Here is a 24,343-nt window from a genome sequence, read left to right as displayed (position 1 = left end):
AAACATTTTCACCATACTCTTTCTTTAAATCATTATACAAATAATCATACATCAATATCTTTGATAAATCAAGAACTGCTGTTCCAATATAAATTGGTTTATCCATGACAATACTTTCCTTTTTCATATGAATAGCAGAAAAGTTCTCTGAAAAAACCTCTTCTCTCTCAAAACTTGGTTTATTTATCAATCTAGAAGCTTCTTTCCAAGATGTTGCAAATCTAATGTTTTGCCTGTTTCTAACATTCTCCATTGTCTTTCCAAAGACAGCATTATTCATCAATTTATAGAATTCCCCTTCAAATTTTACTTTTGTATTTGTTCTCATATCTGTATTGAATTTAATATACTTTTTCATCCAAGGACTTTGTTTAAATTTTAAAACTCTATGAATTTTAGCTACTCTCAACCCAGCAGATAAATATTGTCTCAAGTTCCTTTGATGCAAAACATATCCCTCTTTATCATAGAATGTTGTTAATAACTTTTCTGTTGATTTGCCTTTAATATTAAAACTTTTATGATAATCACTGAACCATTCTTTCTTTGGGGTTTCTTTCTCACATGCAAAAGGAAGGTCTTTATGCTTATTATGAAGATCACTCGGGTACTTCAAATCAACTTCAAAATAATAACCTTCTTCTTTGTCATTCAATTTCTCTTGAGAAGAAATAACAATATTCATCAAAGCCTTTTCATAATCCTTTTCTTCCACCCACTCTAATTTACCATAAGGCAGAGATTGAGACATTGCCCATCCATACAAATTATTAGCATCAAAGTACATCAAATAATTACTATCTTTTTCACTCTCATAATTTGGAAGATATTTATTATTTGCTTTAGCATATCTTTTTGAACATACTTGTGATATTCCACCTCTCTTAGACTTCTCAATCATCAAAAGCATATCTACATCACTGACTAAATCTATATCTTGTTTTGTCATTTTCAACATTGCACTCCAAGCTAAACCAGAAGCTGTGAAATAGTGGGCAGGATCTAATCCATAACAATTTTTATTATGGCAGAGTGATCTAAAAGCTTCAAACACATCAGCTAACAATAAAACATCTGTTTTTAGATACAAATCATGATATTCTCCAAGGTTCTTTATCTTAAATATTTTCCAAATTTCTTGTGCGTGTTTATATTCCTTATCACTTATCTCTTCTTCATAAAGGTTATTATAGAAACTTTCTTTTGAAGGAAGTTGTGTTTCTTTAAATCTCATAAATGAATCCATATAACCATAAGGATAAATTCCCTTACTTGTAAGAATTTTCTCTTTACTTTGAATTTCATTCCTTGTTTCAATTTCCTCTCTAGTTAGAATTCCCTCTTTAATCAGAATTTCATCTATAATCAGAATTTCCTCTTTAGTTAGAATTTCATTCTTTGTTCGAATTTTCTGTAAAATTAGAATTTCATCTTCAGTAAGAATTTCTTCATTCATTTCCTCATTAATTAGAATTTCCTCTTTACTTTGAATTCTCTCTTTAATCTGAATTTCCTCTTTAGTTAGAATTTCCTCTTTTGGAAAGAATGAATTAAGATTTGGAAAAGAGCCCGTGGAGCTTAGATTTGATGCGAGGTTGGCTAGTGGTGTTCCCATAAACTTGTAAGAATCAAGAAACCGAATACGAGTTATAGGTTTTGTGAATATCATTTTTGTAAATGAAATATACTTTTGACTTGTGTTTGTTATGGCAGAAACATTCCCTGGTGTTTTTGAAAGTTCATTTATAAATAGATGTGTATCATAGTTGGCGCTGTTGTGAAGAAAGACTGGAATAAAAGAAGGTAATTTATAATTAAGATTACAACAGGAATGAGCGGGGCCTCTATATTTACCAGTAAGATGGCAATGATCCCTAACTTTAGACTCCTCAATTTCCTCCTCACAAATATGACAGATATTGTTCTTTCTAAATTCTAATTTTTCTTCTATGGTTAATTTCATCGGTTCATTTGTTTCTTTCATTAATTTACTTAGTCTTATACAATCCTTTTCTAATCGTTTTACAAACTCTTGTGAAGCATTTTTTCCATGATACTGTTCAAGTTTATTATACTTTTCTCCAACAGATGATTTGATATAATAACAGAAACCACAAGGAATATGTTTTTGATATTTATTTGTATATGGTTCTTTTGGATTAGGAGAAGCAGTATTTATCTTTTTAAGGATACATTCAAAATCAGCGTATATCACAAATGGGTGCATGATAGATTTTTTATAATCTTCAAAAGAAATCTTTTCACCAGGTTTAGGCATTGTAATTACAGCTGATTTATGATTACTACAATATTTTGAATGTTGTTCTAATCGTTCTTTTGTTTGAAATGAATTAAGACATCGCTTACAAGTATATATTTTGTTTGCTGTTCTGAATACCTGAGAAGAGATTAATCTTGATAAATTATTGATGTATGTGTAATGTGAATTATTTCCAACACTAAAATATAAAAGATCAATGTGTGTTTCTTCATTTTTATAGTTGTTTGAAATTTTTAATATTTGAACTTTGTTTGTATCCGTTAATCCATATACATTAATAGAAAGATTATTCTTTTTCTCAAATTTAGGAATATCTGTTAGTGGCATTGGGAAATTAAAATCTTTAATGTCCAAGGTATTCTCATATTTCATATATTGTTTTACTCTTTCTGAATTACATTTTGGTGGATGTAAGTGAGCAAGAACAGACCAGAGAAAACATTTATTATCATTATTCTTAATATTAACAACTGCCTTCTTTCGTTTTATTTCTTTTGGTAATTCAATATAAGAAGAAGCTTTAAGAGGGTTTGATTTTAGAATGTGTACATCTAAAAAGATGATTTTTTTAATATTGAATCCACTTCCTACCACTGTATTATCAACATCCTCCTCTTGTCTTGATAGTTCTTCATAAACCCCACTATTCAAAAAATCTTGAAATGATGTTATAAAATGAAGATCTGTCCTCATATAAGGAGTTTGTTCTTCATCTTGTCTTTTCATATTCATTTTCACTCCCATATAAAACTTTAAAGTTTTCATTTCTTTTAATGTTTTTTTAATAAATTTTTCAACATCAGGTTTCACTATTTCAATTGATTCAACTATTGATGATGGACCGGGTTCTCCAAATTGAAAAATCCTTATTTTTATATGCCCTTTAAATGCCCCATCAGTGTTTTCAATATAATAGTCTCCCTTTACTTTAAACTCATTTTTCTTGTGTTTTTGTGATTGAAGATGCCTATTATAACTACTCTTCAAAACATCCTTTGAGCAGGTATCACAATGTTTTCTTTCCAACTCAAGAGGGGATATTTTGTGAAATAGATTAAATGTGTGTTTGTTGGTTCGGAGGTGTTTTCTATAATGTTTATATTCGTGATTACAAACATCGCAGTATGTTGTATTCACCATATTTATATAATAAAACTTTGCTTAAACTAAAATTTTCTTGATGAAAATTTCGTTTATTTTACAGGTGAATCTGTGCTTAAACTAAAATTTTCTTGATGAAAATTTCGTTTATTTTACAGGTGAATCTGTGCTTAAACTAAAATTTTCTTGGTGAAAATTTCGTTTATTTTACAGGTGAATCTGTGCTTAAACTAAAATTTTCTTGATGAAAATTTCGTTTATTTTACAGGTGAATCTGTGCTTAAACTAAAATTTTCTTGATGAAAATTTCGTTTATTTTACAGGTGAATCTGTGCTTAAAACCATTTTATCCTCCAACTTTTTCACTTAATAAATACAATGTTTCAAGACACAAAAGACAAGTTTCAATCAATCTCTTCTTTTGTTAAAGATGCTGAGAAATATGTCAAGGATGTAAAATTGAACAAAGATAAATATAACAACTATTGGATAAAAACAATTATGGTGGATATGATGAGTTCTTCAATTACTTCAGTGGAAGGGCTTTTAGTATCCCTGGAAGAACATCAATTAAGGTATCTCTAACAAAAGTTTCTCCTCTCCTTCTGGCAATATATTCAAAACTAGAAAAAAGCAATGAAACAAGAAAAGGTATCAAAAAATAAAAACCTTATGGATGAAGCTTTAGAAAGAAAAGATAAGACCATCTGTAATATGCAAGGAGAAATTTGTATTTTTTTCAACAACCCTAAAGATATAAATCCTGATGAAATAAAGGATGTTAATATATCAGGTGAAATGACATTTCGTTCAATTGTAATTGAGGATCATTTTAAAATTACCTTTAATATAAAAAATGTAGCAGTTGAATCTGTTAATGAAAAAATGTATATCGATATCGATGGTAATGTTTTTTTCTACTAATTAAATGAGCCAATATTCAACTGAAGATTTTGAAGATTATGAGAGTGATTATGATACCGAGAGTTTGCATTCAAACGATAGTTATGACACCGAGAGTTTGTGTTCAAATGATAGTTATGAAAGTATAGATGATTCTGAAAGTATCGAAGATGATATCGAAGATGAATTTCAGTTTAAGTAAAGTTTTACTTTATAAATATGAATAGTTTACTCGATTTTGAGCCTCTTGAATTCCATGATTCTCCATATGACAAATTTGAGAATTGTCCTGCGTGTGAAAGACGGGGATTAAACACAGAGTCAAAAGCCTATAAACAATGTATATTCTGTGATTATCTTCTAATTAATGATAATCCAAAATATAAAAAGGAAAATAATTCTTTTAGATTTACACCAAAAATGAATTACTTTACAAGATTGATTAGAGAAATGAATGTAAAGTACGAGGGTGAGAACACACCTTTCCTTACAAGGGAAGAAACTGAACGTATTAGAGAAATGTTCAAAGGATTGTTGTTATATATTATTCATGGATGTGATTTTCAGGGAAATATCAACACAAGATATTGCATAAATAAAATAATGGATTATCTTGAAATTAAACCTGAACTTAGGATAAAATATAGAATTTTGAAAAAAGCCAATAATAAATTAAATAACCTGTTTTCCAAATATATAAATGAATGATTTTTTTACCCATTTGGGAAAATAAGATAAAATTTGACAACCATAAAAATCTCCCAAATTCATTAAGATGCCTCATAGTTGGTTCAAGTGGATGTGGAAAAACCTGCTTACTTTTAAAGATGCTCCTCACTCCCAACTTTTTAGATTATGATAATTTAATAATTTTCACAAAGTCGAGTTTTCAACCAGAGTATCAACTACTCTCACAAGGTTTTAATGCTGGTCTTCAAAAAGAAGATATAATCGGTTTATTTAAACTTCAAAAAAACCTAAATGATTTTAACATTGAAGATATAATACAACTATTTTGTGATACACAGAGATGTAAAAAGAAATCAAAACCGATAACTTGTATTCTGAGTGATAATACGGATGATATACCGTCTCCCCAAGATTTGGATAAATCCAAAAAGAACCTCATTATCTTTGATGATTGTGTTAATGAGAGAAACCAAACGGTAATGGACAGCTACTACACAAGAGGGAGACATTCTTCTTGTAATTGTATTTATCTTAGTCAATCGTACTTTCAGCTTCCTCGTCGTTCCATCAGAAACGATGCTAATACTTTTATTTTATTCAAGTTAAATTCAATAGATATAAACAATTTTTGGAGAGACAATTGTTCTACATTATGTAGTAAAAAGGAATTTGGGGATTACATGAAACACAAGACTGAAAAATATAAATATATTGTTGTGAAACAAGATGAGATATTAAATGATATTTTTCAATAAATAAATGGATGCGAAAGAAAGAGCAAGAAGATTTAGGGAACATCAAGAGTTGGTTTCAAAAGTTGTAAAACAGCAGGAAGACATAAAGAAGAAACGCAGACAGAAACTAACGGGCGAAGAAGCATTTGAAAGAAAACAAGAGAAATTTTTTAAACCACTTTTAAAAACTTCCCAAGGAAAAATGAAAGATGTTTCCACAGTTCCCACGGTAGAATATACTCCTAAAAAACTTCAAATGTTAAAAGATTTCAGTCAAATGACGGAGGAAGAATTAGAGCATTTAGGAGAATTAGAATATGATGATGAAGGTTTATTTCAACAACTGGAAGAGATTAATCGACCCCCTGATTATATTGTGAATGCTCTTCAAAACAATGAATATTCAGCGGATTCAAAAACCAAAGCAGGACTCATTCCAACAGAACAATCAGCAATATTTCATCTTGTTCAAGAAAAGGTATTGATATTTAATGATGAATTAAGGTTCTTGGGTTCTGCTCAACCCCCTGTTAAACTAACTCCGAGATTAATGTTTCTTCTCACAAAAGATGGAAGACAAGGTTCAACTGTGAGGGATGAATCAAAGGATATTGATAAACCATTGGATATGGAAAATAATGATGATAGAGTATATATTGATCTGCTGAACACTCCTAAATTATAAGGTTATTCTTTCTGGTAAAAGTAGGAAGAATGAGAAGGAGAAACACATTATTCAGGCTTTAAGTATCCTTGGTTCAGGTGTTAGTTTTCTTCCAAATGACCCATCGCAATTAGTTAATAGACTGTTATTGTTGTTAGGCAGTAAGAAGGCTGGAAATAACAATTGTTTTAATGAAGCATCAGCCATTTTAGACCAGTTGATGAACATGAAAATAATTAATAAATATCAATATAAAGACATTTTATCTCATATTAAATAAGATGAGAAGCACAATCCTTAGTTTCAATTTCACAACAAGCGACCACACATCTTCATTCCCATACCCACTACAACTTGACACAACAAAAGAATATGAGGCATCTTTATTGTCCATGGAAACTTATAATACCTTATTTAATATAACCGAGAAAAATGACAAGTTTAGTTATAATCCAGGAAGTGGATACAAAACGATAACAGTCTCACCCGGAGCATATGAGATTTCTCAAATATCTTCCGAAATTGCTCGTCTTATGAAAGAACAGGGTGATGAACCAAAAAATATTGTTATAAACATTCAAAAACATACTTCAAAATCAACGATTAAAGTTAAAAATAACTACAAGGTTGATTTCACAATTGATAATTCATTTAGAGAGTTATTGGGTTTCTCCTCAAAAAAGATTGAAACTAATGGGACGTTTTACAGTGATAATGTCATTCAAATATCCTCAGGAATAAATTCAGTGTTAATTCACTGTGATTTGATTGATGGTGCTTATAATGATGGAAAAAAAACAAATACAATATTTTCATTCAGCGCATACTCAACCCCAATTGGTTATAAATTCAATATGGAACCTAAAAATTTGGTTTATCTCCCTGTGTCAGGAAAAACCATACACAGAGTAAATTTTAGGATAACCGACCAAGATAATCGTGTGATTTCTTTTAATGGAGAAGTTATATCTATCAGAATTCACCTGAAACGTGAAGTTTTCCAATAAATAAATACGATGGTTATTGTGAGGAAACACGAGTTGGGAAAATATAAAATAATTACAGGGGATGGGATGTTCCTTTCCCCATACTACAAGGGTGAAGGTATGTATCTTGGTAGAGGATACTATAAACCTAAGAGACAAAGGGGTGTTGGGCATCAATTTAGAGGAGATGGGATAATTGATACTCTCATGGGTATTGGTTCAACTATTCTTAAACATAAAGATCTAATTGGTTCAACTGCTTCTGCTGTGGGAAATGTAGCAGGTGCTGTAAAGAGTATAAAAGATGCCCAGAAGGAATCTCATAAATTACAAGCAATAAAAGAAATTAAGAAAGGCAAAACTCAGTTGTCCCCCCAAGAACGACAGAAAATAATTCAAATACTTGGATCACGGTTTCAAAAGTTTTAACATCTTTTTTTCCTAAATAAATACAAGTATGGAAGCAATTGATAGTATCTATGATTTGGATGATACTATTATTATCTCAAACTCCACTAAAAAAGAAGATTACTTCAAGGTAAATGCAATAACTGGAACAGACTGGAATACGAATGGTACAAAAAGTTTTGAAATAAATAATCAACAAACCTATTTGAATCTCTCCGAAAGTTTCTTGTTGTGTAAATTTAAATTCACTAAGGCTGGGAATAACACAAACGCTACACTTGTAAATGATTTCTTCTGGAAAATGTTTGATAGTGTGCGTTTGTATATTGGAACACAAGAAGTTGAAGCGGTTGATTATGTCTCTGCTGTATCTGAAATGATAAAATTTACACTCTATACATTCAGTGATAGAATGGGAAAGGGGTCTGTCGAAGGTTTTATTCCTGATATGTCAACGGGAACAAACACAGACCCTGGGTATACTCAAAGGAAAGGAATGTATAATGATGATACAAAAGCAGAAAATAGTTTTACTGTGGCAGTTCCTCTTAAAGGTATATTTGGATTTTGTGATCATGATAAAGTTCTGTATGGCCTTAAAATTAGGTTTCAACTACAAAGGAATGATAATGAAAATCGATTGCTTTTTGGTGTTAGTAGTGCTTTTGGTGATCAGAATAAATTTGTAATTGAGGAAATGAGTTGGTATATCAGTGAATATACTCCTAATCTTAAAACAGAAGAGATGTTGAATCGAAGACTTAACTCAAAGAAACCACTCAGTGTATCATACCTCAAAAGAAGATGTCAACACGTTAAACTCAATCAAACAACTTACACGTGGAATTTGGGTGTTCTGGAAGGAAAGCCACGATATCTGTGGATCATTTTTAAAAAGCCAGATGGTGATACTGCGACTGATAAGAATAATGCATTGAGTGATAATGCTAAGGTGAAACAACTTCGCGTTTCTCTAGATGGAACATTTTACCCACGAGATAGATTGGAAATTAATTGGGAAAAAAATGATTTTGCTGAAGCATACAAGTCTTACCAAAAGGTGTGTGAAAGTAATGGAAATAAAGAACCTATTTTGGATATGACAGCATTTAAAAGTTTGTATACAATCTATGCGTTTGACCTGAGCGCTCAAAAGGAAACTATAAAGTCTAATCGAGTGGATACTTCCCTATACATTGAAAGAGGAGAGAGTGAAGAAGTTGATACATATTGTTTGCTTTTGGAAGAAACAGAATTGCAGATTAATACAGATAATGGTGTGATGATTAGTCTCACATAATTTTTTGTTCAATAAATGAGTGGCAAAGTACCAACTGGGGTATATGTTAATCAAATCAATCTTCATAAACTATCATCTTGTGTTCAAAATCAAAAGCCTTGTACGATTAACGTTAATACAATGCAGAGAAAAGGAGCAGTAAGAATTGATGTTTTTCTCACAAGAGAACAGGTTAAAATCTTGAATGACACTGGCTCACTTAAAATTAAAATGACAAAACCAATGTTGAAAAATATTCAATAAGAGAGACGAGTGGAGGATTTCTCCCATTTCTAATTCCTTTATTTGCTGGTTTAAGTGCGGTTGGAGCATTGACGGGTGGTATTTCAACAGCGGTGAAAACTGCCAACGAAAGGAAGGCTCAACTCCAGGCTCAAAAAGAATTGGAAAGACATAACAAAGAGTTGGAGAAACAAATTAGTGGAAGTGGTGTAATTGTAGATTTTGCTGAAAAACTTGAAGGTCTGCCTGATAAAGCGAGATTGCTAGTTGGAGATATGCTTTCTTCTATAGCACAAGCAGGTGTAAAATTAACGAAAAGAGGTAATGGATTATATCTTTCTAATAAATAAATGAGCATTGATGAGTGGTTGAAAGAATTTGGAAAGAATACAACATCAAATTTACAACTTGTCAAATATTGTAAGAAATTAAAAATTCATAATGTGGTTATTTGTATGAGAGATGAATTAACAAATGTGCCGAAACATACAAAGAATATTATTATGAACTTAGAAGATAATAATGGGAACGGTTCTCATTGGGTTTGTATTTTTAATAGTCAAGACAAATATTATTTTGATAGTTTTGGTCTTCCACCACCTGTTGAAGTCATAAAATTCTTACAGAATGGTGTTTATCAAACATTTCAAGTCCAAGAATTAAATTCCAAGTGTTGTGGCCAATTATGCCTATATGTGTTATTTCAACTCAACAAAAATAAAAAATTTTATGATATTATTTTTAATCTAATATAAATGACTTATGTTGGTAAAGATGGTTCTATCTTTGGTGTATCTCAAGAACTGGATATTGATTTATCAAATTATTACACAAAGGCACAGGCTGAACGACATAAATATAATATAACCAAAAATATTAACATGAAAAATGCTTATAAATTAAAAAATTATCCAAGCCCGACTGACGCGAATGACTTGGTGAGATTAAGCGATTTATCACAATATATATCCTTAAATAAAACAGCCGTGTATTCCAAAGATACAGAAGTGTTGATATTATCTCCAGGTCATACAGAATTCACAGTTCGAATTAAAATAAATTTTTATAAAGAAGGGCGTATCGTTTGTATGAGAATAGAACAATGGGGGTATGATATGAATGATTTAGGGTATAATTGGTCATTTAAAATTAACCTCGAAGACCTGGAACATTTAAATCAGTCTCGTAAGGAAGAATATTATCCACTTGGTATCGAGAATGAGTTTTGTGGGGCCACGATTAGTAAACAACAAATAAAAGAATTTAATAAGGGTAAATATAATAATGGTTTTGCCCTTGTTTATCTCATGAAAACAGAAAAAACAGGATTATATATAATAAGTAAGGAAATACAAAATGATTTAACTATGGGAAGATGGGGAGGTGTTTCGTGCCATAATATTATTCTAACATATATTTCTAATACATAAATGACAGCAAGAAGGCTTCAAGAAAATTATCATTTCTGTGTCCAAGCATACCTTCAAGAAAAGGGTATTCGGTATTTTAATAAATATGTTCTACAACATAAGAATGAGGTATTTTCAATAAAAGATTGGCATTATGCTGATGTTGATAAACCGACAACTTTAGATTTAATTAGAATGTTAAATAATGAAAAAATTATAAAGTTAAGAAAAGGTAAGGCTCTTTTAGAAATTCAAAAGAAATTTTATTGGTTTCCTGTTGTAAAAAAAATTATTTTGGATGCAGGAATAACAAGAAATCCTGATGAATATATGTATAATATTCTATGGGGTGTAAGCGATTCAAGGATAGTAAGGGATGAGGAAGGAGTTGAAGAAGAGAGGGAAGAGGAGGAAAAGGAGAAGAGGGAGAAGAAAGAGAAGGAGGAAAAAGAGAAGAGAGAGAAGGAGGAGAGGGAGAAGAGAGAGAGGGAGGAAAGAGGGAGGAGAGAGAGGGAGGAGAGGGAGAAGAAAGAGAAGGAGAGGGAGAAGAAAGAGAAGGAGGAAAAAGAGAAGAGAGAGAAGGAGGAGAGGGAGGAAAGAGCGAGACAAAATAAATATCAAAATATGGAAACCAGTGAGATTAAAAAAAGATTAGGGGTATTACAAAAAATAACTCAACCCACCGAGGAGGAAAACAAAGAATTGATAAGTCTATTTACAATACTTTCGACAAGACTATTGACATCGAGAAGACATGTATTTTAATTCAAGTTTTTCATTTTTTTTTTTCTTAAATAAATGGGGGAGAGAGTGAAGGCATTTCTAAGGATTCTTTATGTTTTAAAAATCAAGATTCAAATGTGCATGTTGGAAACTAAAAAGGTTTTTGCACTCTGCAGGAATTTTTCTCATAAATAAATGAGTTATTGTCTCAAATGTAAAAAGAAAACTAATACTAAAAATATTTCATATATTAAAAGTAAAAATAACAGGGTTATACAAAAAGGTATATGTTCGGTGTGTGGTTCAAAAAAATATCAATTTATCTCCCAACACAAACTCGGAGGAGATATCCAAAAGTTTTTATCAGGAAGTAAATTTACAACTACTGGAATACCAGGGGAATTACATCTTCCAGGGTATTCTTTCTGTGGCCCAGGCACAAATTTGGATAAAAGATTAGATGAGGCAGACAATCCTAAATCCTGGAGTAAGCCTATCAATAGAGTTGATGAAGTGTGCATGAGACACGATATTGATTATGGGAATACCACAACGTTGCAAGAAAAGCATGAAGCCGATAGAGAAATGTTGTATAATTTGTCTCTGATACAAAATCCAACCTTGAGAGAAAAAGTTGATCGGTTCATTGTGAAGAAGATGATCAGTGCTAAATTGAAACTTGGTCTTGGAAATTCAAAAAACTTATAGGCTCTAATGATGTTATTAAGACTGAAGAGCAATTAGCTGATGAATTACATAAACCAATATTCACAAAGTTTCAGAGAAGGAAAGTTTATTCCAAGGAAGTTGATTATATCTGGTCTGCTGATTTGATTGAACTCAATAATGATAAGAGGTACAAGTATGCTTTAACCGTTATTGATTTGAGGAGTAGATATGCGTGGGTTGTACCATTAAAAAACAAAACAGGTAATACTCTTATGTTAGCCTTCCAAAAGATATTTAATAAAAGTAAGAGAAAACCTAAAAGATTGTGGACTGATGAGGGTAGGGAGTTTTATAACAAGACATTTATGAATTTTCTAAAAAATAACAGTATTACATTATACAGTACCTTTAATGAAGGGAAGGCAGTTGTTGTTGAACGTTTTAATCGTACCATAAAAGAGAGACTATATAAAAAATTCACACAACTCGGTTCACAACAATGGTCATCTTTTATTCAGGATATTGTGGATAAGTATAATGACACGATTCACACGTCAACAAATATGAAGCCATCAGAAACATTTACAAAATTAAAATATGAAAAAGAGATTAATGTCAGAAAACCTAAGTTCAAAGTTGGTGATATCGTAAGAATATATAGGTGGAAATCTCATTTTGAAAAGGGTTTTACTAAACGATGGACGAAAGAACTTTTTAAAATTGTTGATGTCATAGATACGGTTCCTTGGACTTATAAGATATATGATTTGGAAGGGGAAGAGATTTTAGGTTCATTTTATTCACAGGAATTACAAAAGACAAAACTAAGCAGATAATACCCATGGGAGCAATGGGTTGTCCCTTCACTCCCTCCTACTATACACCTTTGTGGACACTAGAGGGCCAAGTCCGAGGTGTATAACAGTATATAATGTGTGTCAAGGGGTGGACGTTCTTAGATCTGTGAACCCCAAATGCAGAATCCTCAACTGAATAGTCAAGGCTTAACTTTTGTGTGTGTGTGTGTGTGTGTGTGTGTGTGTGTGTGTGTGTGTGTGTGTGTGTGTGTGTGTGTGTGTGTGTGTGTGTGTGTGTGTGTGCAATGGGAGCAATGGGTTGGCGCTTCACTCCCTCCTACTATACACCGTTGTGGACACTCGAGGGCCAAGTCCGAGGTGTATAACAGTATATAATGTGTGTGCAATGGGAGCAATGGGTTGGCGCTTCACTCCCTCCTACTATACACCGTTGTGGACACTCGAGGGCCAAGTCCGAGGTGTATAACAGTATATAATGGGTTGGCGCTTCACTCCCTCCTACTATACACCATTGTGGACACTCGAGGGCCAAGTCCGAGGTGTATAACAGTATATAATGTGTGTCAAGGGGTGGACGTTCTTAGATCTGTGAACCCCAAACACAGAATCCTCAACTGAAGTCAAGGCTTAACTTTGTTTGTTGGTGTGTGTGTGTGTGTGTGTGTGTGTGTGTGTGTGTGTGTGTGTGTGTGTGTGTGTGTGTGTGTGTGTGTGTGTGTGTGTGTGTGTGTGTGTGTGTGTGTGTGTGTGTGTGTGTGTGTGTGTGTGTGTGTGTGTGTGTGTGTGTGTGTGTCCCAACCCTCACATTCAAAATCTCAACCCCAACCCTCACATTCAAAATCTCAACCCCAACTCAATCCTCGCCCAACACAATGTCTTTTTCAAAATGAGATTTCCACCTATATATATATATTTTTACGTTTTTTTTTTCTTCTTCCAATTCTGTCTTTTAAGGCTTTCAGGTTTGATGACGTAGAAAGGGGGAGTAAGCCTGCACTTTCTTCCCAGAACGAACAATGTATATTTTTTGTTTTTTTTCTCTTCTTCCAATTCTGTCTTTTAAGGCTTTCAGGTTTGATGACGTAAAAAGGGGGAGTAAGCCTGCACTTTCTTCCCAGAACTTTCTTGATCTTGCTCCCATCAAGCACCATCCGACAAAGAACTACATCGATAGGTTTAGATCCCAAAGAGTGATAGCAACTCCAAAAGTCTCCAAAATATAAATAAATAAAATTATAATAATAATAAATAAATAAATAAAAGCCCCCAAAAAAGTTTCAAGTGTCCAACATAAACCCAACTTTCCAAGTCTTCAAGGTATAACCACATTCCCGTTGAGTTTCCAAGATATGTATCACATTGTGAGTTATCAATCCAGAACCCACATTTCAAGTATTCAAAGTAAAACCAACTTACAAAGTCTCTTAAGGATAACTCATTTACTGATTTTTTTCAAAATTTGTGAGTCTCCAAGGTAGGACCCATATTTAGAACCATCTTGGCAGAACCCTTTTCCTGAGTCTCCAAGGTAGTTATTTAAACCATCAAGGCAGAACTCATTTACTGATTTTTTTCAAAATTTGTGAGTCTCCAAGGTAGGCCCCATATTTAGAACCATCTTGGCAGAACCCTTTTCCTGAGTCTCCAAGGTAGTTATTTAAACCATCAAGGCAGAACTCATTTACTGATTTTTTTTTTTCAAAATTTGTGAGTCTCCAAGGTAGGCCCCATATTTAGAACCATCTTGGCAGAACCCTTTTCCTGAGTCTCCAAGGTAGTTATTTAAACCATCAAGGCAGAACTCATTTACTGATTTTTTTTCAAAATTTGTGAGTCTCCAAGGTAAAACTTGTATTCTGGCTCATCAAGGTATAACTTGTTCAGTGGGTATTGTCTTGATAACTCACAATGAGTACTATTGCTGTAAAACTCTTTTTCAGGATTTTGCTGGTCTCCAAGGTATAACTCTTTGGTTGGGTCATCAAGGACAAACTCGTTCTGTAGGTCTTGGTCGCTCATAAGGTCTTCAACCAAGCCAACAATTTCCCCCCAAGTTGTAGCAAAAGCAGTATTTTCATTTCGTATTTCAGACACAATTTCCTGTGAGAGAAAATAATAATGTATTAATTCAGTTATTTAATTATTAAACGAGTCGATGTTTAAAAGGAACTAAAAATAGGAAAATAAAATCTTACCTCAATGGATAAGAGGTTTGAATCCAGTTCATCAACTTGAAGGTTTAGTTCCATACAAGTCAGAGAGTTCCAAGGGACCCCAAAGTCATCCCACTCAAGGTCTTGCTCGTTCTGTCGGTCTTGGTCGCTCATAAGGTCTTCAACCAAGCCAACAATTTCACCCCAAGTTGTGGCAAAATCGGTATTTTCATATTGCATTTCAGATACAATTTCCTGTGAGAGAAAATAATAATGTATTAATTAAGTTATTTAATTATTAAACGAGTCGATGTTTAAAAGGAACTAAAAATAGGAAAATAAAAATCTTACCTCAACAGATAAGAGGTTTGAATCCAGTTCATCAACTTGAAGGTTTAGTTCCATACAAGTCTGAGAGTTCCAGGCAAGCACACAGCACACCATTGCCAGCAAAAACAAATGTTTAAAATGGAGCCTGGGCATGAGGCTTTTACAGGGAAAGAGTGTTGGGTGTGGTTTCCTGTGGAAATTCCCTGGACAAGCTCACGCAGGCCTTCTTTGGGCAATTTTTTCAAGACCATAACATGCTGGAATTTTCTTGTGATTTCTTTGTGAGTCAGAGATGAACTGGAAATGATGTAAGAGTAGGTGGGGCTTAGCAAAAGTAGGTGGGGCTTAGGAAAAGTGGGCGTGGCTTAGAAAAACACCCCATGAAAAGTGGGCGGGGCTTATAAAAATCCACAGAAAAGTGGGCGGGGCTTATGAAAAGTGGGCGGGGCTTAAGAAAAATAACCTGTGGCTCAGGAGGTGGTCAGATGAGATCATTAAGTGAAGTTTATCATTTCGTAATGGCACAAAAGGGGTATCTTAAAAAATATAAAGATTCAAATGTTTTGTTTTTCAATATTTTAGATGGGGATTATTGTGCAAAGAAAATTAAACTATTGAAGGAATTTGAGAATGAACAAATGTTTATAGGTTCAATGAGTGAGCTAAACAATATGCATTGGTTATTTGATAAAGAGTGCCCCGAGGCTTAGACGTTTCAGATATTTCTTTAGAATCACCTTTAACAAATCTTTATCTTGTTGTATGGGTTATTTGATAAAGAGTGTCCCGGGGCTTAGACGTTTCAGATATTTCTTTAGAATCACCTTTAACAAATCTTTATCTTGTTGTATGGGTTATTTGAATAGAGAGTGCCCCGAGGCTTCGACGTTTCAGATATTTCTTTAGAATCACCTTTAACAAATCTTTATCTTGTTGTATGGGCTATTTGAATAGAGAGCCCCTCGGTTAAAAGGGGAAATAAAAAAATGACCGTTTTTACAGCCATTTTTCCCTGCTGTGCAGGGGTTTGGCTTTTTCTTGAGGCAATGTTTTATGGCCGGATGCCCTTCCTGACACCAACCCTGGTCACCTCTTACGACACACAGGGATATGGTACACCTATTCTAACCGGGGCATACACCGGGACCAGTACACTGGCACTCATTTCGCCGACCTCGGAAGGATGGCAGGCTGAGTCAACCCCCTGGTGTTAATTCAGCAGCCAATGGGATTTGAACTCAGGACCCTGGGATCCCAAGCCGCCACCCTAACCACTAAGCCAACACCAGGCTCCAGGTTAAAAGGGGAGACAAATAAATATACCTTGGGCTAAAAAGGGGATTTATTTTTTCAGGGGAAAAAAAAGAAAAATTTCATGGCTGAAAATCCCCCATTCATTTACATGGGGAAAAGTGAGCCAGAACCAGTATTCTTTCCCTACTCATCATCATTCATTTTGCCTTTTTTAAGCAAATGATGCATTTTGCTCTACTGGGATGCCATGCAATGCATACAATCCACTTGAGTTTCTGCACATCCCTGTTGCGTCATAAAATTTTCTTCAGGGTTGGTGACTGGAGTTGCAAAATTTTGGCATTTGCGACTTGATTTGGACTTCACAAAATTGACTTGAGATTCAGACTGAGGACTTGTAATTCACTTGCCTCTTGAGTTTATAGTGACTTGTTCACAATGTTTGCAAAATAATCGTTCAATAAATGTTGAAATACTTTAAACGAGATTTAACGTACATCGTAAATGATTTTCAGTCACGGACATGCACGCTTCGGTCAATGACGACATTCCATGTACATGTGCAGCGCGCTTGCGCTTACGGCCGCCGGGTCGCATACCATTCAGCACTAAGGTTAAAGGGAGTGTCCATTCTCCATGCAGCACATCACAACCAAGCGGAAAACCTCAGTCTTATCAACATCAGAAACCACTGCTCGGTGTGCTCTGGCTTTCAAAAGGAATTAGCCACTGTGGCTAATCCAGGTTTAGAATGATTAGCCACAGGAGAAAGGAAATAGCTGCATATTTTATTGAAAAGTTTATTTATTTTTTATTTTATTTTATTTTTAGCAATATGAAATAAGTTAATTTTCAGGTGGATGTGTGAGTTTGGGTGAGGTTGGTTGGATTGTTCAGATTGGTTGGATGAGCGAGTTTGACATGTGACTGAGATTGGTTGAATTAACGACCATCAGGGGGAGGTGGTGATTGAGGGATGGTGGTGGTGATGGTGTGTGTGTGTGTGTGTGTGTGTGTGTGTGTGTGTGTGTGTGTGTGTGTGTGTGTGTGTGTGTGTGTGTGTGTGTGTGTGTGTGTGTGTGTGTGTGTGTGTGTGTGGTTGTTGTGCCTTTAGTAGGTGGTAGTGGGGGATGGGGGTGGTTGTGGACCAGGATTGGACCAACCTCATGCCAGTCAAACCCACTCATCCAACCAATCTCACACATCAAACTCACTCATCCAACCAATCTCACACATCAAACTCGCACTTCCAACCAATGTCACACATCAAACTCACTCATACAACCAATCTCACCCATCAACTTCACTCATCCAATCAACCAAAGTCACCCATCAAACTCACTCATCCAAACAAACTCGTACTACTACTGATTGTGTCAAAACTCACCTGGCAACCACTGACCCAACGAAGCATGTAGCGCCGAGTCGTGCCGAATTATGCCGAATCATTCGGGAAAAAAAATGAAAATTTTTGAGACGACAATCATGGGAGTCGTGCGTAATTTCGGCCGATTTGTTTATTTATTTATTTTTATTTTTTTTATTTTAATAGACACTAGTTTAAAACTACTAAAGTTAGTGTGTGTGTGTGTATGTGTGTATATATATATATATATATATATATATATATATATATATGTATATATATGTATATATATATATATATATATATATATATATATATATATATATATATATATATATATATATATATATATATATATATATATATATGCTTGTATGAAATCACGTGTGATTCCCGTAATCAAAACATACAAAATGGCGGCCGTCTCAACAAAGGTTGAATTCTGTGTTAAAATCACCCAAAATTCATCTAAAACTGGGAAAAAAAACAACCCACTAAAACATGGATTAGCCACAGTGACTAATGGGTGGTTTAAAATATTAGCCACAGGTAAGGGGGATTCGCCCTGTGGCGAGCCGCAGCGCACATCCAGCACTGCTCAAACCATGAACATTCGTGCCGCGTCACTGCGAGGGAACTTGGCCCCTCATCAGTGGACCCCACGCACGTCTCACCCCGATAAAAAGGCTTTTGGTTAATTGAAATATGTCAGTTGATTTAAATCGTCAATTATTGTATATTGTATCAAGACTTGCCTTTTTAAAAGGAAAACATAAAAAAAACTGTGGAGTCATAAAAGACAACAATTTAAATCGATGTTATCCGTTTAATTGTAACGTACTGTACAGAAATAATAAATATCCAAGTAAATTATTAAATCTCCTGAACCGTTCCACGTGTAAACCATTTAAATACAAGCTGAAGTTACTGATTAGTCTCATGTATATATTGTTGTGGTTCTGCTCGTTGGGGTTGTCATGCATCTCTCATATTATGATAGTTACTTCTAAGTAACTGTTGAGTTAAGCATATCGTCATACGTGTGGATCGATATGTATCAGATAGATGGTGTTTTTTTATATCTCTTTCTATTTCATTCTTCTTATTTCCCCTCACTTTCTTCTTTCTTTTGGAGCTGGCTAATTACCTCTTGTCACTGCTTTAATCTTCCTTTCTCATTTCCCCTTGAACTGGTTAAAACCAGATGAGTCACATCTTGCCACATTTTTGCCACCATATCTCTCTCCCTGAACCAGTTTGAACCGGCCGATCAACATACCACGACGGGAGAGGAATTTGGATCAGAAGTGATGCATGCCCAATTAAAGCAGGACCATTCCGTGGGTGATGTCTTGGAAACATCCCCCCAGTGAGTGGTGGTCATTTGCAAATTAGCGGACAAAGGGGAATAAAAGGCAGGCAAGCATGAATTTTCAGTGTCTTTTCTTGGAGTCTGAGAGCAGAGAACAGTCTGGTCTTATTGACTCGCTCACTGGCTCGCTTGCTGATGCTTTCAATGTCATCTTCATCTTATCTTTGAGTCGGACACAGATTGCACTCGTTCGCTGTCTCACTCGCTGTCTGCCGTCATCTCCCTGTGATTTGCAACAAGCTGCACTGCGAACCAGAGAGAAGAGTGCAGGACAGCTAAACCTCGTTCTTTCTTTCTCTCTCTTTCTTTCTCTCTTTCTTTCTTTTTCTCTCTTTCTTTCTTTTTCTTTCTTTCTTTTTCTCTCTTTCTTTCTTTTTCTTTCTTTCTTTTTCTCTGTTTCTTTTTTTTTCTCTCTCTCTTTCTTTTTCTCTCTCTCTTTTTTTTTCTCTCTCTCTTTCTTTTTCTCTTTCTTTCTTTTTCTCTCTTTCTTTCTTTTTCTCTCTTTCTTTCTTTTTCTCTTCCTTTCTTTTTCTCTCTTTCTTTCTTTTTCTATCTCTCTTTCTTTTTCTCTCTCTCTCTTTCTTTTTCTCTCTCTCTTTCTTTTTCTCTCTCTCTTTCTTTTTCTCTCTCTCTCTTTCTTTTTCTCTCTCTCTCTTTCTTTTTCTCTCTCTCTTTCTTTTTCTTTTTCTCTCTCTCTTTCTTTTTCTTTTTCTCTCTCTCTCTCTCTTTCTTTTTCTCTCTCTCTCTTTCTTTTTCTCTCTCTCTTTCTTTTTCTCTCTCTCTTTCTTTTTCTCTCTCTCTCTCTTTCTTTTTCTCTCTCTCTTTCTTTTTCTGTCGGATGTCTGTGAGCCATATTGCACTGGCTGTCGGCGCTTCGAGACTCACCAAACCCATCTGGAGTTATCCGTTATCTGGGGCGAAGGACGTCAATTTGCTGAAATCAGTACACAAGATATGAGAAGTAAATTTAACATTGCTGGGAACAAAACGATAATTGCCCACTGTTTGAAGTTGACATAAAAACTTGAGTTAAACAGCTTTTCAGAACATACATTGCGATAAATGAAGTCCTGTGTCTTCCTTCATTGCTTATATTCCAACGAGGTTAATAAGTAAATTTGCGACTTGACCCAAGTTGAAGTCATACGACGGTGACTTGAGACTTTGCTGAAGTGACTTATTGACATCTCTGGAGTACAAGAAAACTGTGACGTCCAAATCTGGCTGTATACCAATTTCATTGTTTTTTTGTTGTTGGTGTTGTTTTTTTTAATATCTCGATATTGAAACCCTCTGTTTAATGGTATTCATCGGATTTCTTGCAGATATGTGAAAATATTTCAAAATGTGGATCTCTCAAGCAATTTTTATTTTAGGTGAGTGCTGTTTGGGGGGGGGGGTGTTTTGTTTTGTTTTATATTTCTTTTGTTGTTTTGGCTTGAGGAATGGGAAGTTCTCTGATCCAAGATTGTTGATGCCAATCATTCAAACCACTCTTGCTCCACCACTTCTGTGTCCTTCTGCCCATCAGCAACTGCAGTGTCATTGTTGATTTATTGTACCATTCCAAATTCTGGTTGAGCTTTTAAAACTATTGCTCTACTTAACTACGCTACTTTATCTTTCTGCAGCTACAGTTACGATTTAACTCACTCGCTGCAGCACAACTTGCGGCGGCTAGCTGCCCTTGGAAAAACCTTCACTGAGCAGGTGTGCCTTTCTGGGAATCAGGATGCAGGTACTGGAGGTAGGTCAGCCCAACTTGCTCAAGTGATGGGCCAAGAACACTTAATTCACTGTCATGGTCATCTTTTTGACATCACAACCAGATTTGTAGTGAACCATGCATTGGGTGGGGGGGGGGAAGGAATTGGTGATATGAGAGCTTTTCGGTATCCCATTTTCATACGTCCCTCCTAACCTGAAGGAGTTGCTCTGATTTTAAAGGAGGTTGTGAAAGGCTATGAAGAATTTTCAGAAATAGGCTCATATAATTGTGTTTGTCAGAAGAGAACATCGATTTTTTTTTTTATTTGTTTTTAAAAAAAATATTCCACGAAGCCTTTCTATGACCTTGGAAAACCAGTTAATCTTTTTCATCTTGGGATCAGTGGGCCACATTAAATGCAATGACAAAAAGCTTTGCCATCACTAATATCTTCTCCTCCACTATGTGGTTCAGCACAGATATTGCTGCAATGTAAAAGGGCAAAAATGCAATTATCATGTCTCAAGTTTGATAAATTTGATTTTTGAAGATTGTTTAATCCTCATGCTTTTTGACATGTTGAGAGTTCATTTCTCAAATCGAAAGGCAATCATGTACATCTTGCCTTATATATGCCTGTTGTAGTTGGGGGGCCATTTCCAGAATGTGTATGCAAAATCTCTCCCCACTCATTACCCCCACCCGAGAAATATTTCCCCTTTTCCCTCTCCTTATGTTTTCCAAATTATTTTTTTTCCTCAATCGACTAGCCTTCCTCGTGCTCTCTTGCTTGCTGCATGTGTTACTACATTGTCCCTTTTCATTTCTTGGCGGGTTTCTTCACTACATCACATCACCCATTTTGGGGATCGTTCTTAACTTTGATTGGGTACAGTTGATAGCTCAAATGTTGCATCATTTTATTGTAATGTGTCTGTTCTTGCATTATTGGGCAGTATTTTGATCTTGACTCATCTTATTCCTTAACCTGGCAGGTCATTGCGGTTCTACGCTGGTATTTGGTTATCATGATGTTTGCAATTTGCTCCATATGAATTTGCTCCTCATTTGCTCCATATGAAACTTTATACTTGCTTGCTCTGTTGTATATCAGTATCATTGGACTTTTTCCTCCCTTTTGTTTCCAGTTGATTCTGTGGTCATTGGGGCTCGAGGTTCTCCCTGCTGGAAATTTGTGTGGAATGAACAGATGTTGACACATTGCAGTTATCTGCACTATGACTGGTGTCTGCATATCATTCATGGATTTTGTGCACAGTCTAGTATCCTTCAAATACATTTTGCTCTCAGGGTATCAAGGATAAATTTGGCTATTTATTTCTCAGTATGGTGTGGGTGTATTTCCTGAAGAGCTGCTAAATTGTTGCAGGATTGCTATTTTTCTCGTGAGCATTTCAAATTGTTTCTAGTCTTGTGGTTGCTCAATGTGAGCTTGCTGAATTTTTGATTCAAATTACTGCAAGCTTTGATTAATTATCGAGCTGGTGGTAGTGATGATATAAATAAGTAGAACAGCACTCTTCGACGTCATGACATCAACAGATATGCCTCTGCCCACATTTTAATTGAAGGCTTGTATGTTAAAATATATGGCTGCTGAACCACGTGACTGACGTCGTCAATCCCCCCCCCCCCACCAATGCAATTTAGCCCAAGATGACCCTCAAAAATTTTCATGCTGATCGGATATAGCATTTGACGTATGTGATTATGACGTCATAATGAAGCCATCTATGACGTCAAAAAACAATCACACTTTCCCATGGGGAGTACTTGACGTGTCAAGTATTAATTTTTTTTCCATGGAGTGATTTTGGAGTTATAGAGGTCCAAAGTTTTTCCTTTTATTTCCAACATTGCTGCCACACCACATGACCAATGATGTCATTATCATAAAAACATTCTCCGTGAGTAGTTGCACGTATAGTGAAAATTTTGTTGATCGGATAAGCGGTTGCAGAGAAAACAGAAAATTAGCATGGACAGGCGTACAGACGTACGGATGGATGGAAAACCCAAAAACATAATCCCTCTGACTTCATCAGCGGAGGTATAAAAACTAGAAAGGCACCCGGTCGAGCTCATAACTCCGCTAGGCTGAACAGTTTGTTTTGTATCCCACTTGATGGGCCGCAAAATCTAATCTGTATCCGGACCAAAATCTAATTGGCTTGTTCTTGTCACCTACTCACTGAACTCATCCACCAAGTTTCGTCCCAATCCGTGCACAACTTTTTGAAATAGTGTTGTGTTTAATATAATTTTTGGCCCAATCTTTCAATTGTGCAGAATCACTTTAAAAATTATAGTATATGGATATGGATATCTATCTTCACCAAAATCTAATCGATTTGGCCTTGCCACGCATCCAACCTGTCCACCAACTTTTGTCTGTCTGTAAGCACAATATCTCAAAAGGTTATGGACTGACTCGAACACACACGGGTGAAACCGTAAGCTCCACCCAGCTTCAGTGGTAGAGGTAATTAACTTGTAGCACTGTTTCAGTAAATTTATTTTCTTAAAATTGCTGTCTTGTAAACATTATGAAGTTGAAAGAGGAATGTTTGATGTCTCTCTAATAATTCCACATAAAGTCATTGCTTTCTGATGACTGGTTTGGGTAAAATTCTGAAATGGCTTGTTGAAGTTTTGAAGAGATTGTGTTGGAATTGTCCATTTGGCTGTTTCAATTTTGGAATCTTCTGCTCCCCTTAAATATTGGATTTTTTTTTGTTGTTGTTGTTGATGCAAGATTGAGGCTCATATAAGAGTGAGATTTTGGTGCTTAAGATGCTGTGTCCGGAACTGAAAGTGCTGTTTCCTGAGCTGTGTCCCAGAACTGGTGATTTACGGACGACCTGTTTACGTCACATTGCTTGCCCGTCGCTCCTGTTACTTTGCCGGCACGCGCTTCCTCAAGCGGGGTGCAAATTCCCAGGTGTTCAACTTGTGCTTTCGTATCTATGACAATGTTCATCATTTTGTCGTCTCCATTAAAATTGTCGATGTAGTTTTACTTTTTACCTTCATACGAGCAAAATGCAACTGTTCAGGTGGGTATGAAGTCTCATGGAGCGAGGAAGAGGGATGCATATGCTGGTGTACTTTATGGTGTGACTATTCTCCAAAATAAGGTTGACCTAACAGTGCCACACCATTTTTGTCCTTTGTCAACATTGCCATTTCCACAGTTTTGTACCTTTTGCCAGTATTAAAAGCTTACTGGCA

General features: G+C 35.0%; 1 protein-coding gene and 1 long non-coding RNA gene across 12 annotated transcripts in view; one reads left to right on the top strand and one right to left on the bottom strand.

Moving 5' to 3' along the window:
* The window catches only part of FIG4 (FIG4 phosphoinositide 5-phosphatase), a 90,195-nt gene that overhangs the window by 39,280 nt on the left and 26,572 nt on the right, over positions 1-24,343 (top strand). For all 11 annotated transcript variants that reach the window (XM_085873865.1, XM_085873866.1, XM_085873864.1 and 8 more), the window contains 4 exons: positions 20,709-20,759; positions 21,015-21,130; positions 22,240-22,374; positions 23,953-24,053. In XM_085873865.1, coding sequence (XP_085729991.1) covers positions 20,709-20,759; positions 21,015-21,130; positions 22,240-22,374; positions 23,953-24,053 — 403 coding nt within the window. The remainder of the gene's footprint in view (positions 1-20,708; positions 20,760-21,014; positions 21,131-22,239; positions 22,375-23,952; positions 24,054-24,343) is intronic.
* Positions 13,593-15,547, bottom strand: LOC147030133 (uncharacterized). Its single transcript, XR_015056237.1, has 2 exons — positions 15,104-15,547; positions 13,593-15,008 (listed from the first exon to the last, which is right to left on the bottom strand). It is a non-coding gene; the product is annotated as an uncharacterized LOC147030133 (long non-coding RNA).

The sequence above is a fragment of the Eptatretus burgeri genome, chromosome 3 (assembly GCF_056783735.1).
Source record: "Eptatretus burgeri isolate ZD-2024b chromosome 3, Ebu_testis_v1, whole genome shotgun sequence".
NCBI classification, from domain to species: domain Eukaryota; kingdom Metazoa; phylum Chordata; class Myxini; order Myxiniformes; family Myxinidae; genus Eptatretus; species Eptatretus burgeri.
This window is presented reverse-complemented; position numbering and strand designations above follow the sequence as displayed.